At 41.2% G+C, this 16,734-nt stretch overlaps 1 protein-coding gene across 1 annotated transcript in view; it reads right to left on the reverse strand.

Annotated features, from left to right (window-relative positions):
• LOC132870779 (NACHT, LRR and PYD domains-containing protein 12-like) overlaps positions 1-16,734 on the reverse strand; it is a 165,524-nt gene that overhangs the window by 31,622 nt on the left and 117,168 nt on the right. Inside the window, 1 exon segment of the mRNA XM_060904635.1 lies at positions 14,797-14,970. Within this exon segment, the coding sequence (XP_060760618.1) occupies positions 14,797-14,970 (174 nt within the window).

A 16,734-nucleotide genomic window follows, 5' to 3' on the forward strand; every position in this document is an offset into this window, starting at 1 on the left:
CCTTCCTTTGAGCAGATTGAGTTTCTGGAGCATCACATTTGTGGGGTCGATTAAATGCTCAAAATGGCCAGAAAAATGTCTTGACTATATTTTCTATTCATTTTACAACTTATGGTGGTAAATAAAAGTGTGACATAACATTTTAACATAGCCTATGGAAATCCAAAGTTTGGACATTATCATCACGCACAGAAATTGCAAAACTAGTTTTAAAACCGCTAAGTTCCAACTGTTAAACATAGCGAGAGGCTGGGCTACGCGTGTGTGTGTAAAGTGTAAACCAGTGCATCCTGACTTTCTAACTATGCCTGTGTGTTGTATGAGCGGCAGTCAGTGAACAACTCTTCGCAAAGTTTCCTTATGAAACAATATGCTCGCTGAAATTATGGCAGGGAACGCCAGATTAAACATTAAAACTGCCTTCTGAGCACTGTATCTACAGGCTACCACCGAAAGAAGGAGGCTACCAGAAAGGCATCTCTACTCCGTACGATTTTACTTTCACTACGACATTATTTTGAACAGACTATCAAAAAATTGCAAGGTGATATGATAAAGTAAGGCACAGTTTACTTACAGTCGTTTTTTTTTTTTTGAAAAAACGATGCAATCGTTTTCTGCCTTTTGGCACCCTTCATCATGCCGTGTTGGGGTCCTGAACTAGGAGGCGCTGTCCCCGATATACCTGTCAAACTTGTGGGTAACCATAGCAACCAAGCTCGAGCTCGCAACCTGTGCAGTCTGCGCAGTTGCAGCTATGTCTGTACTGCTGTACACCTCAATAAACCGAATGGTAATTAGTCTTTTGATTTTTCCGTGAGGTTTGCCTTATGCAAAGAAAGACAGCATAGACATTTTTTCCTCTCTATAAGTGGGGGGGACTGAACGAGGTGAATTTAAATCTGGGTGGGACGAATCCCCCCCGTCCCCCCCTCTATCTGCGCCCGTGTTTTAAGGCATGGCTTTCTGGAGGAATTCTTGGGAAAAAAAACTGCAGAATTTATTTAGAATTATTTGTTGTTAAAATGGTGCAATTCCATATAAAAAAAACCCCACATAATTAAGCTGCACATGTTTGTTTGATGGTTATGCTTTTCTTCATCTTTTTCAAAACTTAAAGGGATAGTTCGGGATTTTTGACATGAATCTGTATGGCATCCCCATCAATAGTGTCGTGCAAACACACTGACTTACCCCTGACAGCATCCTGTGAGTCCAGTTCTTGTCCAGTTTTGGTCCAGACGAAAGTAGTCCGGCAAGTTTGTTGGGGTCACGAAAGTAAAACGTTTTTCGTCTCAAAACAGTACGTGTTCAAAAGAGTGATATATTTGCATCACAAAACCGTTGCCAAATAAAAAGTCAGACCTCGAAATCGCTTAGCACTATTTTCTCTCCCTTCTTATCACTGCGCGCTGCCGGCTTCATCCAGCTGTGGCTCCAGCTTCAAGGATAAGCTGGAGCCGCATAAGTAGGAGTCCCGGCGGGTGGTTTGTATTTGATTCGTTTATATCCCGACCTTGTCAGCTGTCAGATTTATGTTCATGGACCCGGTAAGCTGGTAAATAATATTTATTAATTTTTTTCTTTACCAAATTCTAACAGAAAACAAGAGCGCCCGAAAGGGAAAACCGAGCCGAGCCGCCTCACGGCTGTAATGCAAATTGCTTTCCTCCTCAGTATACAAGTGCGCTTCCATGGCAGGGAAAAAGAAACTACCACTGCTGCCTATGTAGTGCCCTATTTATACAAATAGGAGTCATTCAGGATTCAGCCATGACACGGAGCAAAAACATGGCTGAATCCTGAATGACTCCTATTTGTATAAATAGGGCACTACATAGGCAGCAGTGGTAGTTTCTTTTTCCCTGCCATGGAAGCGCACTTGTATACTGAGGAGGAAAGCAATTTGCATTACAGCCGTGAGGCGGCTCGGCTTGGTTTTCCCTTTCGGGCGCTCTCATTTTCTGTTAGAATTTGGTAAAGAAAAAAAATATTATTTACCAGCTTACCGGGTCCATGAACATAAATCTGACAGCTGACAAGGTCGGGATATAAACGAATCGAATACAAACCACCCGCCGGGACTCCTACTTATGCGGCTCCAGCTTATCCTTGAAGCTGGAGCCGCAGCTGGATGAAGCCGGCAGCGCGCAGTGATAAGAAAGGAGAGAAAATAGTGCCAAGCGATTTCGAGGTCTGACTTTTTATTTGGCAACGGTTTTGTGATGCAAATATATCACTCTTTTGAACACGTACTGTTTTGAGACGAAAAACATTTTACTTTCGTGACCCCAACAAACTTGCCAGACTACTTTCGTCTGGACCAAAACTGGACAAGAACTGGACTCACAGGACGCTGTCAGGGGTAAGTCAGTGTGTTTGCACGACACTATTGATGGGGATGCCATACAGATTCATGTCAAAAATCCCGAACTATCCCTTTAAACACTTGTTTTGGATTTATATCCTGCTACTTTAATTGCATTCTTTAGAATGAAGAAATTAGAATATGTTTATAATTAAGAATTTGTCTCTACTTATTATAGAAAACTGGAAAAATGAGTAATGTAATATTGATTGTGATGCCAAATGTTTTGCTTTGAAGGCTTCACAATGAATCTTCCTTGGTTTTAGCCTGGCAAGCCAGACTAAATGTGAATATTTGCCACTCGTAGGCAAAAATATTTTTGGCCGCTAGGCGGGTGGGTCTAGTTTACTAGGCTACCTTAGTTTGCCACCTTTAACTTGTTCAGTGTTGCCACCTAGTGGAGAGAAGAGATATTGTCTATATTGATATCTGAATTTACCAGGCAAAAACAAGTTCGGCCAATTGATTTGCTACCTAGGTCAATTTACTTCAGTCCTGTGGACATTTATGGTCCGTGTAGACATAACGGGGGAAAATTGCCCCCCCTGAAAAAAAATTCAGGAACTGCCACTGGCAGGTGGTATCAGATTTTTAGAGATCATCTTTTCCCCAGTACTTGCTCTTTTCAGTGCAGTTGTTTTTCTAGCGGAGCCCCATACAGTAGGTACAGAGTGTGGATACATGAAACCCGTCGAGTTGTTTTTCTGATGGTTTCGGTCCTGTGCGTGCCTGCCACCATACCAGTGTTAATTACCGTCATACACACCGCCTAGTGGCCAGTGTTAGTAATTACCACTCATGGGCGCCCCCTAGTGGCCAGTGTTATAGCCGGTAAACAAATACAACAAAAGAGGCTGGCTTAAGAAAATTCTACAACCCAGAAACAGATGGGAGGTCCACTTTTAGGCAGTGCCTAAATCTCATCTCATATCATTATCTGTAGCCGCTTTATCCTGTTCTACAGGGTCGCAGGCAAGCTGGAGCCTATCCCAGCTGACTACGGGCGAAAGGTGGGGTACACCCTGGACAAGTCGCCAGGTCATCACAGGGCTGACACAGAGACACAGACAACCATTCACACTCACATTCACACCTACGGTCAATTTAGAGTCACCAGTTAACCTAACCTGCATGTCTTTGGACTGTGGGGGAAACCGGAGCACCCGGAGGAAACCCACACGGGGAGAACATGCAAACTCCGCACAGAAAGGCCCTCGCCGGCCACGGGACTCGAACCCGGACCTTCTTGCTGTGAGGCGACAGCACTAACCACTACACCACCGTGCCGCCCCGTGCCTAAATCTATATACTAAATATTTATTTAATTCACACATTTCTACACAGTATGAATAAGAACAAGCAAGGAATGACAAGTCAAAGACTGGATTAATAGAAACACACAAACACAACTAAAGATATACAAAATATTTAATAGATTTTTATACATTAGAGACATACATAATCAGTTGATTATATTGAGCAATCAAAACATTGAAATATATGAAATGTACTAACTCTGAAATATATTAAATGTATTAATTTTATCTTTTTATAATACTGGTTTGATGGAGAAGGATTGCGGGAGTCATTTGTGATAGGAAAGTCCCAGCAAAAATGAAAGGTAAGATGTATAAGACAGTAGCGAGACCAGCTGTGATGTATGGATTGGAGACCGTAGCCTTAACGAAGAGACAGGAGGCAAAGTTGGAGGTGGCGGAGTTGAGGATGTTAAGGTTTGCGATGGGAGGTTGGACAGGATGAGGAACGAATACATCAGACGGACAGCATGGGGATTAAGCTAAGAGAGATGAGACTGAGATGCAGAGCATGTGGGAAGGAGAATGTTGAGGATGGAGCTGCCAGGCACACGAAAGCGAGGAGATACATGGATGTGGTGAGAGAGGACATGAAAATGGCAGGTGTGGCAGAGAAGGATGCGGAAGACGGGAAGCAATGGAGACGAAAGGTCTTCTTTTGGCTGCTCACGCTTAGGGGTCGCCCCAGCGGAAGATAATACTGGTTTGATGAACTGCTGTGCACCAGCCTCTGTATAGAGGCCTTTCAATGACCTCATGGATTTTTATCAATCAATCACGCAGCATCTGCTATATCGCCAGGCAAACAAAGAAACAGCCACAACAGTTAATTATGAAAATCAAGACAACTGCAATCAGTACAATCTCTCTGGAATTATTAAAAATGTATATTATACCAGCAGAACGTGTTCCATCCAAAAGCTGAAACATGCAAATTAAGCCGACTTGCTTGAAACTGCTCTCATCAAATTCAGAATTGAATGCAGAACAATTTTTTCCTCAAGAACAGATAATTTTTTTTTTCTGTAAAAAGGCTTAATTTTTAGAAAACTGCCGTAATGTTCTGTATGAGGATCACATGGGCCTTATTAACCGATGAGATCAAATGTTTTTTCTTAATAACTTTTCTATTTAAGATATCTACATGGAAATTGGCAGGCACATAGATGGTTGCATACTGGATACAAAGTTTAAAAAATTAGTATTTAATTAGTATTAATTATGCTAAATAGGCAAAAATGTTAAATCGGTACACTCAATAAAAAGTAATAAAAGATTATTTCTAACTCCCTCTTTGTGCTCTGTAGGCCTTTATATTTCTCAAAAGTAGGGCCTACTAGTGTTTCTATTAAAGAATATAAAAGATAGCCACAGCTTTCAAGGCAAATCTCAAAAAAAAAAAAACAACTCTATTCAATAAACAATTCCCATTAACTGAAATTGACGCTCTCGTTTCTGACCTCCAGTTTTTTTTGAAAACTTGCTTCAAAGTCTCTTGTGAATCATATCAAAACTAGCAGATAGAAAATTTTGCTGAATCCTTCATCAGAAACAGGGAGAGCTACAGAACATCTCTATAAAAGTTATTTGATTGATATTCACGAGTAATCCAGTCGGAAACTGATCAGAAGAGAGAGCCTGATCGCTTTCCCGTGACTCCAAAAGCACTGGCAGTTTACCGATGTTCCACGAGCAGTTACTTTTACTCTGTTGTACCAAATTCAACCTGCCATTACCTCCAAAGTACTGAACAGAGCTTAACTAGATACGTTTCTTTGGAAAGCAGAGAATATTAGCTTTTTAATGATGGTATTCACGATAGAAAATATTCAAGAATTAAGCAGCGACAGGTTTGGAAACTTAGATGATCGTCTGCATGCACAACTTTCACGCCACGGCCAGCGAGCATCTGATACGCTGACTAAAGGATTACAAAAGTACAGATGCCTACTGATATTTTGAGGCATGTTTCATGCTGGAATGGTATGGGAAATTCCTGAGAAGGGAAAATACCTTATTATGACAAAGGTAAGCTCAAATGTGGACTTCTAATAGTAACTAGACTGCATTTCCGCAGAGAAAATGCAGCGTGTGCTTGCTGAGCTGTAGCAGAACAACTATCACGTTAACATACTAAGAGGTAGTATGTTGTATGCTAATGCTAACAAGCTCAGGTGAAACAAACACCTTTGCTAACATGCTAACAGAGGTGGAAAGAGTACTAAAATATTATACTCAAGTACAAGTACTGTTACTCTGATGAAATTTTACTTAAGTACAAGTAAAGTTACCAGACAAAAAATCTACTCAAGTAAATCATTTAAAATGTACTTTGAGTAAAAGTAAAACGTTACTTTTAACAATGGGTGTTTTCTGCCTCCATTGTGTTGTGCAAAAATGAAAAAGAAGAGGAAACAAGGATATATGTACATCTCAACCCAGATGTTTTATTTAAAGGAAGTGTATCAAATTGAATGCTTAGGATAATGATGCATTAAAACTGAGACAAACAAAAAAGGTCAATACACACAGTCATGTCGTTTACATCGCCCTGACCACACACAAAGCATTGTACACGAAATATGAAAGTGAAATGTTGCACCGAAATCTCGTAGCTTGCCTGTGTGCACTGTGTGTTATTGAACAATTCAATTCAAACATTATTTGTTTTGCTTAGTATTCCTTTCTGGCCTGTTGGATGTAGAATGGTAGGAGGACTGATCACGTCAGGTTGGCGAGCTAACTTGCTTGCATGATTAGCCAACCGAATAACAGACTAGTTACCGTTATGTTACAGTACCAACAGGTTGCTACTTCAACATTAGCAATGCCATCCACTATTTTTGGAATATAACCAGCCTATTGTCGGTTTTACTATGGAAAGGAAACATTATGATCAGGGGCGCAGATACGTTTTTTGAACTGGGGGGGACAAAAAACTGGGGGGGACAAAGCTGCCAGCAAACCAACCCCAACCCCGATATGCCTGTCAAACTTGTTGTGGGTAACCATAGCAACCAAGCTCGAGCTCGCAACCTGTGCAGTCTGCGCAGCTCAACCAACCGAATATCAGTCTTTGTTTTGTTTTATGTGAGTTGTTGCAACTATGTATACACTGCTGTGCGCCTCAATAAACCGAATGGTAATTAGTCTTTTGATTTTTCCGTGAGGTTTGCCTTATGCAAAGAAAGACAGCATAGACATTTTTTCCTCCCTATAAGTGGGGGGGGACCGAACGAGGTGAATTTAAATCTGGGTGGGACGAATCCCACCCGTCCCACCCTCTATCTACGCCCGTGATTATGATGCCAATGACAATACTTACCTCAACATGCTTGCGCAGATTAGACGTCGAATTTTTGTATGCCGCAATGGTTGTCTTCTTGGGCACACATAATCTGCATTGCATAATGAAACTGTCACCCATTTTCTCTACGAAGCTGAAGTGATCACGTATGTAGGGCCAGGGGTGCACTTCATTACTGGAAGAAATTGCGTTTTCTGCAGGGTCGTCCACCACAGGTTCCTCGGTCTCCTCCATGTCCGCAGGGGCGCTTTATCAACACCCGTGGCCCAGGGGCTAGGCCCCTCATAGGCTACCTGTCAACCCTACCTTTACCGTTGGCCAGGAAAACACTCTTATTTTATTTGCAATACGTGTCAAGCATTTACAGTGTAAGTGCGTAATTAGCCTAGAAGCCTACGATAGGTTACGTTTGGCTCAGCGTAGCTGCGCAAGGCCCACGCTCACATCGCTCAACACATCCAACCACAGAGGGAGAGAAGAACGTGCGCATTATCATTACAGAGCCGGTTCTGATTATTACCACGGACAGGACAGTGATACTGCGTAACTTTCACGCAGGGGCATGGCCAGAGATAACCACACAAGCCTGCGTGCGCTATAATGTAGACCTATGTGTTGTAAACATAAAACACACACACCTACAGACAAGTCCTTTTAAAAATAAAATACATAAAAATAGCTCGGCGGCATGAAAACATTCACTGCAAGTCAAGGTACTTGGCTCGGCGGCCACATGAAACGTAAACACCATGGACAGCGGCCAAACTCATAACTCTACAGACCGAAATACACGAAACCAAGTCCTACTAGGGTCTATTTTACCGATCTATGTTCAAGCATCATGCAAGTCTTCCTTCTCCTTGAATGAGACCGTGCATTCAACTGCCTTTTTGACATGACTGCATCGAAATACCACTTGCAACAATATTTCACACTAGGGCTGTGCCGATAGACGATGCCATCGTCCATCGACGATGGTGGTCATCCATCACGATGGAGAGCCACCATCGTGATACCACGCCCCCTCCTGTCATAATCATGCATATACGGTATCATCTGGGCCTATTTAACCTAAAAAGTTAGTTTTTTGTTAGTTTAGTTAGTTAGGTTTAATATATAAATATATAACATATTATAAATACATAATTATATAAATCATTATAAAGTAATATCCTATTACCGCTTGTTCACGTAGGCTATGGTGCAGGGACGTGCTAGTGAACATAACATGTGGTTACACAAATACAGTATGCTACTAATAATAAATTTTGACTTCATTTTTTAGCCTACACTATACTTTTAATGTAAAATTTGTCATGTTGTTCAAACAAATAGCCACTATTAACAGTCGGGAAATATTGCACCTTATCAAACGGCAGTGAAGCGCAGACTTCGGCAGAAGTCAAATAACTTTAATCTGGTAAATAGGCCTACTTTCAGACACAAAATGGTCCACTCTAAGCCATAATGTCAAACCAAATGGAAGAATGAAGGTGATTCTGACAAATGTAAAGACAGTAAAAAAAAAACCAATATTAAATCATGATTTTAAAAGCTGGTGCAATAATTCAAACACTAATAAATTGGAAAAATTAGCGCGTTCAAGTGCGCACTAAAGGCTGAAACGCATCTTCAATTGATATGGTGTAAATAAACAATGAGTAATAGCTTAAGTGTAGTTTCTTCTCATAGTTTGAATACTAGTCTTTCATTGTTAGAGCAGATTAATATCTTGCCGTGATCAGTGAGTGCTCGGGGAGGTTCATTTCCACCTGCGCTTTGCGCAGCTCATTTCTCCGAAGCCAGCTGTGCGCAAACGCAGTGTTGACTGCTCGGCAAACTCCAAACGCTCGGTCTGTACTGGCCCTCTGTTGCGCAAGCGAGTTGGTTATGGCCAGGTTCAAATTGTGCCCAAAACAACTTAACCACGGCCATTTCAATTGCCTGATGGCTGTGACAATATTCACCCCGTTGTTATGCAGGCGATCTTTTTCTCCTCTATTTTCCATTCGGCAAGTGTCTCACGCAATGCGTCTTCTAAATTGTCCGCTGAATGTGTCTCTGGCATGAAACTCGTCTGCAGGCATTTGGACTGCATTGCCCACTCTCGGTCCACATAATGTACGGCAGCTGACATATAGGGCATCATGTTGCAGCTGGACCACATATCCGTTATCAAGGCCAAATATTCCACATCACCTAGCGCTTTTTTTTCTTAACGTGCCAAAGCCTCGGATGAGTATCTAATACTTTTAATAATAATAATAATATATTTAATAATGTGGTATTAAAATCCCCCCGCCCACGATATGATCGTCCATCACGATGTTTGCACTGTAAACATCGTCGATGCCAATTAAGGGGACATCGCACAGCCCTATTTCACGCACTCCAAGAAAAAAGTTAAACATGATGAACACGGGCATACTGTTTTGAGCATACGATTTTTTTAAAAGAAACTAGCTACATCAAAGTCCTTCAATCAACCCATCCTTTAGCGCAAATGAGCTTAACCTAGTTCAAAGCATGACGCTAGCAGTAGCTGCATAAGGCAAAATCATGTGGGCCTTTCGTCAACAACAAGCCACGGCGGGCAAACATTAATAATCAAGCGTCCTTACCTTAAAACGCTGTCTTGACCACAGAACTTCTCAAGTATTTCACTTAAATCCACACGGGTTAACAACACACCCAACATAGCTAGCGAGAAATGTGGATCTGCGCTAGCTTTGTATTGCTATTCCCCTCAGTATGCTTACTCTGTCTGCTGCCCGAACTGTGAACATTATAGGCTACAATCTTTTCATCAATTTCTTCAGTAGATGCCGTTTTAGACATTTTATTATCCCCATCGAAATATGCTATTATACTAACAGGATTATAACTCAAATCACACGACATGTATTCAAATCACAACTGATTTATTTTACTGTTGGACAGATCATAGCATATCTAGCCTAGCTGCACATAGCCTAGCTGCTGGTAGGCTGATAACTGATAAGTAGCTGATATTCTGAACAGATTGGTGATCCTTACCTTAAAAAAGTCTGTGACTTTAGGCAACGATTCTATCATTACCTGCATCTCTCTCTTTTTTTTTCCTTTTATGCGCCCCGCTAACATGTGAACGCTTCATCTTTCAAAGCCTCTAAATTTGTGTCTCAGTAGTCTGCAGTCTTTGGCGCGCTTTCGTGCGTGACGTTACATTTTGTTCCATTTTATTCTGGTACAGTTGTGGGTGTTCGTTTCGCGAACCACATCCACCATGTCTCTTACAGCAGGCTACTGTGCGCTCATTTATTTCTAACCTTATTTCTATCCGTACATTAATGTAGGCCCACGATTCCGACAGTTTATTATTTTATTAATATTACAAGGCACCTGATTGGCTGTGGCCCAGGGGCTTGAGCCCCCCCCTTAAAGCGCCGGTGCATGTCCGCCATCGTCTGTGTGAGACTCGCGCGTGCGACAACTGTCCTTCCCGTGATTCATTTCCAGAATGCATTTCCCCTTCTCCGTTTTAGCCTTTTTTATTTTTTATTTATTTATTTTTTTACTCAGTAACGGTTGTGATGTAAAATGTACCGAAGTACACTACTTAAAAGAAAACATACTTAAGTAAAAGTACACTCTTTAAAAATTACTTGAAAAAGTATAAGTACACAAAAAAGCTACTCAAGTACAGTAACGCGAGTAATGTAATTCGTTACTTTCCACCTCTGCATGCTAATGCTTATCTGTTCACACGTGCAGGCAAGTATTGCTAATAAAGTGGCCTTGAGTTGAAGTTGATTTGTTGTCACAGTTGAACAGATCCTTGCCAAATGCATGAATATTTCTTCACGCTGCTTTGTGCAGCAAGCACACTACTAAGGTGGTGTTTACATTAGACCGTATCCGTCTCGTTTTCGTCGCCGATGCACTGTCCGTTCACATTAAAACGCCGGGAAACGACTCCACAGGCGGAACAACAAGCTGGCGTTGGTCATGCCACATTGGTCATGTGACGCGACTGGTGAAAAACGGCGCGGACTTTCACTTCCTGCTATTTGTCCCGAATCACTGCTCGTGCGCTTCACTCGCGCGCTCTGTGAGCTGCGCAGGGCCGGAGTGCGCACCCTCCAGAGGGCACTCGCTGTTCAGGGCGGAGTGATTTGGAGCGCAGGATGCCTGCGGAGCCGAGCGTATCTGTGTATTGGCGTTGCTGTGTGCACGCGAATCGTTTTAAAAACGTTAATCTGATGATCCGCTGATACGGTCTAATGTAAACACCACCTAAACAAGCCAGATCCTAGATCTAGCATATTTTATGGTGTGTAGTCTTACCTACATTATCAGTACATAAATATGTACTGTACATCAATATGCTGCTAGACTAACCATGAATTAGGTCTAATAAAATTAAACTATTTAAACTTGAAGCCAAACAAAAGCTTTAAGTTAGACTAAACAATGTGTTATTTAAAATCTACATTACACAGTACAGATTACATGACAAGACGGTAGCATATAATAGAGTACAAATAAATTTGAAAAAGAGAAACCCTTAGTTTCATGAGCAAAATATATAAAATCCATTCTATATATTGCTAAAATACTAAGAATGATGCAAAGAACAGCAAATAAATGTTGGACAGATTAACTGTCTGCCATGAGGTTTCTATCTCTTAAGTCAGGGGTTCTCAGCCTTTTGCAACCTGGGCGCCACCAAAGCTGGTTCATTGCAGTTGGGGGCCCCTCTTCTCGCCCCGCCCCCATCTCCCCCCAAACACACTCACCCGCAGTGACGCCACCCGACCTACAGCACCTTATATCGACCGATAGATAGATAGACAGACAGAAAGACAGACAGACCTGGGCTAGATTATTATTCACATCACATTATCTCTAGCCGCTTTATCCTTCTACAGGGTCGCAGGCAAGCTGGAGCCTATCCCAGCTGACTACGGGCGAAAGGCGGGGTACACCCTGGACAAGTCGCCAGGTCATCACAGGGCTGACACATAGACACAGACAACCATTCACACTCACATTCACACCTACGGTCAATTTAGAGTCACCAGTTAACCTAACCTGCATGTCTTTGGACTGTGGGGGAAACCGGAGCACCCGGAGGAAACCCACGCAGACACGGGGAGAACATGCAAACTCCGCACAGAAAGGCCCTCGCCGGCCACGGGGCTCGAACCCAGGACCTTCTTGCTGTGAGGCGACAGCGCTAACCACTACACCACCGTGCCGCCTAGATTATTATTATTATTTATTATTATTATTATTAGTAGTAGCAGCAGTAGTAGCATTATCCATTCCATAGAAATACATAGGCCTATTATCATTATTAGGCTATTGTTATAATTGGCAGTAGCACCACATTTCTAATCTGCTTTCGGGCATTATTATAATTATAATTATTATTATGGCCTATTATCATTACTAAGCTGTTGGCAGTAGTACAAGACTTATGTTCTTTCAGGCATTATTATTATTATTATTATTAGGCCTATTATTATTATTATTATTATTGCTGTTGTTGATATTATTATTATTATTATTAGTGTTTTTATTATTATTAGTGATATTATTAGTGATATTATTATTATTATTATTATTGTCTTAAGTAATCCGAATTTATAATCAGATCTATCTTACAGAGCCCGAGGGGTACAACTTGGAGGGGGAAAAAAACCCAAAACAAACAAAAAAACGAGACAGAACTTGACGCCAACGGCGTCGATGGGGATGCCTCCGCCCGGTAGACTACACGCCTTATTAAGTTGTGATTTGGGGATGGACATTTGACCTCACAGTAATCTTGACCTGGTGAAATTACTTATAGTAGCCTTGGAGATATTGTGTTCACAAGGTTTTTGGACAGACATGTGACCTCACAGTGACCTTGACCTTAGACCTCAAAATCTAAATCAGTTTATCTTTGTCCCCAAATGCACAAATGGTGAAAGTTTGGTGAAATTCCTTTCATTAGCCTTTGAGATATCGCGTTCACAAGGTTTCGGGACGGACGCACGGACAACCCGAAAACATGACTCCTGCACCTTACGGTGGTGGAGGCATAAAAAAAGTTGAGAAGGAAATCCATGCTCTTGGTTTACAAATCCGTGGGCACACTTTAGAAAGATAAGATAAACTTTATTCATCCCTCGGTGGGGAAATTTACATGTTCCAGCAGCTCGTAGATAGAAAGAGCCAGAACCAGACAGTAACTAAAAAAAAAAAAAAGGGTAAAAACACCAGCCATGTACATAATGTACAAACAAGATAAGAAAGGAACTTAAATGAGTAGTACTTCACCTGAAGTAGCAATATTGCACTAATAAAATACTGGCAACTAAAATAGAAATAATTGCAGTAGGTAGTGAAATGTTATTGCACAGCATAATATAACTAATGAGGATGGAACATCATTAAACTGTGCCCACAGATCGGTAAACCGAGAGCACCGATTGGTAAATGGAGATCACGGATTTAATAAACTGTGCCGACGGCTGTGTAAACAGAGATCTTCATATCAACTGTTTTTCCCCCTCAGGTGTACCCCGAGGGCTCTGAAGTGTCGAAGTGCTAACAGGATGCGGGTTTATTGGAGCTTTTATAGTTCAAAGCAAGAACCCTAAATGTTTAAAACAGACCAGAACCTTTCCAAATCTGCCCAGTTTCCCAGAATTTCATATACGCAGGTTATTTCTAGCATTATGATGACGAAACTGGTCATGGAGTGTTTATTAAGGCATGGAACTTGTAGAGTGAGAAATTCCCAACTCTGAACTGCTGGTTTCAGAATGACTCCAGTGTAGCTACATGTACTCGTGTTATTTATAACTCAGTAATTGACAGGTTTATGAATGTGTTGTCTGTTCCCCAACATGGAAATGCAGGAACACGAGAGTCTTCATCACACACACAGATGTTCATCACCAAAACCTGAAAATAAAAGAAAAACATCTGAATTAATAACCACACACTGGACTGTGGTTCTTCATGACCAACAGCACGTCATCTTCACTCCAAGAAAAACATTATCATCTCATGCTTATACTTTCATGTAATATTTATTCAGTCTTATATAATATCTGTGTTAACATTTCGCTACAACAAACGAGAACTTCCACAAGATCTAACAGGAAAGTGAGCAGACGTTTCCCATCACATCACTGCTCTCATCCAATCACAGGCTTTGGAGCTTTTTAAACAGTAACTAACACTGCGGTGGGTTTCATCTCTTGTTCTCCATGTAGATTTAAGTGCAGACTTTAAGAACAAACCGAAGTGAATTTTACAGGAATGACAGAAGACACGGTGTGGAGGTGGAGAGCAGGAAGGAGTGTCCGAGTGAGTAAAGTGGCTCCTTAAATCAAATATTTGTGGCAGTGTGGCATTAAAGATGATCATTTTACTGAGTTTTGAGGAGAGTTGAGAAGAAAGTGTGCTGCTCATCAGAAACAGACAAAAGCAGCAGGATGAAGTCAGAGACAGCAGGTGTCACAAGGAGACGAGGTGTTTATTTATAAATCACTCTCATGCACTCAGATGGGACATTCTGTAGAGTCTGACTGACTCCAACTTTTTGCTTTCATATGAATTTTAAATAAATTTTACTGAACACCAATCAGCATTAAAGACAACTGTGAGGAAAAAGTCTGATTAAATAGAACACAGCTAAAATTTTCTAAAACTGGTTTCATTGCACGGTCTGGTAATGTGATATTTATTGAAATTAAGGAAAAATGATAATGAGGTTAAATTATTATTCCTCCCCCCAATGTTTTCCTAAAAAGGTTATTACTTACCTGAGTGTCTCAAGTTTGTAATGTTTATCATCCTTAAGAGCAGAGAGCAGCTTCCTTCCTGAGGATCCTATTTTATTCTTACACAGATCCAGTTCTCTCAGGTGTGAGGGGTTTGATCTCAGAGCTGAAGCGAGAGCAGCACAGCCTTCATCTGACACACCACAATCACCCAACCTGCAGAGACACAGTGACACACTTCACTGCCTCAGTTTATGAACATCAAAGTTTGCTTTGTGTCTTTAAATTAGTGGTGTGTGTTTGAGTGTGAGAGAGAGAGATGGAAATACATGAATAGTGTAGGATGTAAATAATTATTTTCATTAGTTTTGTAAAGGCACGGTGGTGTAGTGGTTAGCGCTGTCGCCTCACAGCAAGAAGGTCCGGGTTCGAGCCCCGTGGCCGGCGAGGGCCTTTCTGTGCGGAGCTTGCATGTTCTCCCCGTGTCCGCGTGGGTTTCCTCCGGGTGCTCCGGTTTCCCCCACAGTCCAAAGACATGCAGGTTAGGTTAACTGGCGACTCTAAATTGACCGTAGGTGTGAATGAGAGTGTGAATGGTTGTCTGTGTCTATGTGTCAGCCCTGTGATGACCTGGCGACTTGTCCAGGGTGTACCCCGCCTTTCGCCCGTAGTCAGCTGGGATAGGCTCCAGCATGCCTGCGACCCTGTAGAACAGGATAAAGCGGCTAGAGATAATGAGATGAGATGGTTTTGTAAACAGACTTTCTTTGTAATTTATCCCAGTTTTATTGTTCAGTGTTGTTTCTTATAGTGGACACATGAACAGAGACTTTAGTGAGTTCTAGCGATTTCTGCAGCTGTTCTGCTCTCCTGTGGTTTCTCTTTCACTTCCCTCAGTATTGCATGCTGTCCTCTTGGTGTGATTTTTGCAGGATACCTCAAGCTTAGGCAGAGAAGCAGCAGCTCTGTTAGACAAATTATCTTATTGTGGACTGAGTCACACACTCGCTCTTCAGAAATGCTTTTTAGTAGCTTTTTCCTGTGTGATTTTACACCCTTTATTTCTACATCTAAAATTTGAAATATTCTGAATATTAATTGATCACAACTTGCTCTCTTCGCATTTAAATTCCTTAGAAACAGACATTTGAAAACTTTTTAAAATGATCGTTATCTGTGAAAGCCTCTACCCATTTTCTCCGTGATTCACTTGTATCGATATTGTACATTAAACTACCTTCTTGAAACTAAGGGGCTTAAAGCAAAGGATACTGTCAAAAACCTTGGTGTCCTTATTGACAGCGAACTTAACTTCAACAGTCATATGAAAGTGGTAAAAAAGTCTGCATTCTATCACCTAAAAAACATTTCTAAACTCAGAGGTCTCATGTCAAAACATGATCTAGAAAAACTTATTCATGCTTTCATCTCCAGTAGGGTTGATTACTGCAATAGCCTTTTCACAGGTCTTCCAAAAAAGACCATCAAAGAGCTTCAACTAATCCAAAATGCAGCAGCAAGGGTTCTTACAAGAACAAAAAGGGTAGTCCATATCACTCCAATCCTAAGGTCTCTGCACTGGCTCCCAGTGAGCTATAGAATTGACTTTAAAGCACTACTTCTTCTATTTAAAACATTAAATGGGATGGGACCCAGCTACCTACTGGATATGTTTCAATTATATGCACCAACTAGGTCTCTAAGATCACAGGAGAAAAACTTGCTAGTAATACCAGCTGTCAAAACGAAGTGTGGTGAAGCAGCCTTTAGTTGCTATGCTGCTAAGCTTTGGAACCAACTTCCAGATGATATCAAAAATGCTCCTACTGTTTTTAGTTTTAAATCCAGGCTCAAGACAAAGCTGTTTTCAGATGCTTTCACTTGATTAATTTTTACCTAAGTAATTAATTTCCTTTAACATAATTTCTTTTAATTTTGATTTTAATGATTTTACTTTATTTTAATTTCTTTTTAATCTTG

The sequence above is a fragment of the Neoarius graeffei genome, chromosome 22 (assembly GCF_027579695.1).
Source record: "Neoarius graeffei isolate fNeoGra1 chromosome 22, fNeoGra1.pri, whole genome shotgun sequence".
NCBI classification, from domain to species: Eukaryota; Metazoa; Chordata; class Actinopteri; order Siluriformes; family Ariidae; genus Neoarius; species Neoarius graeffei.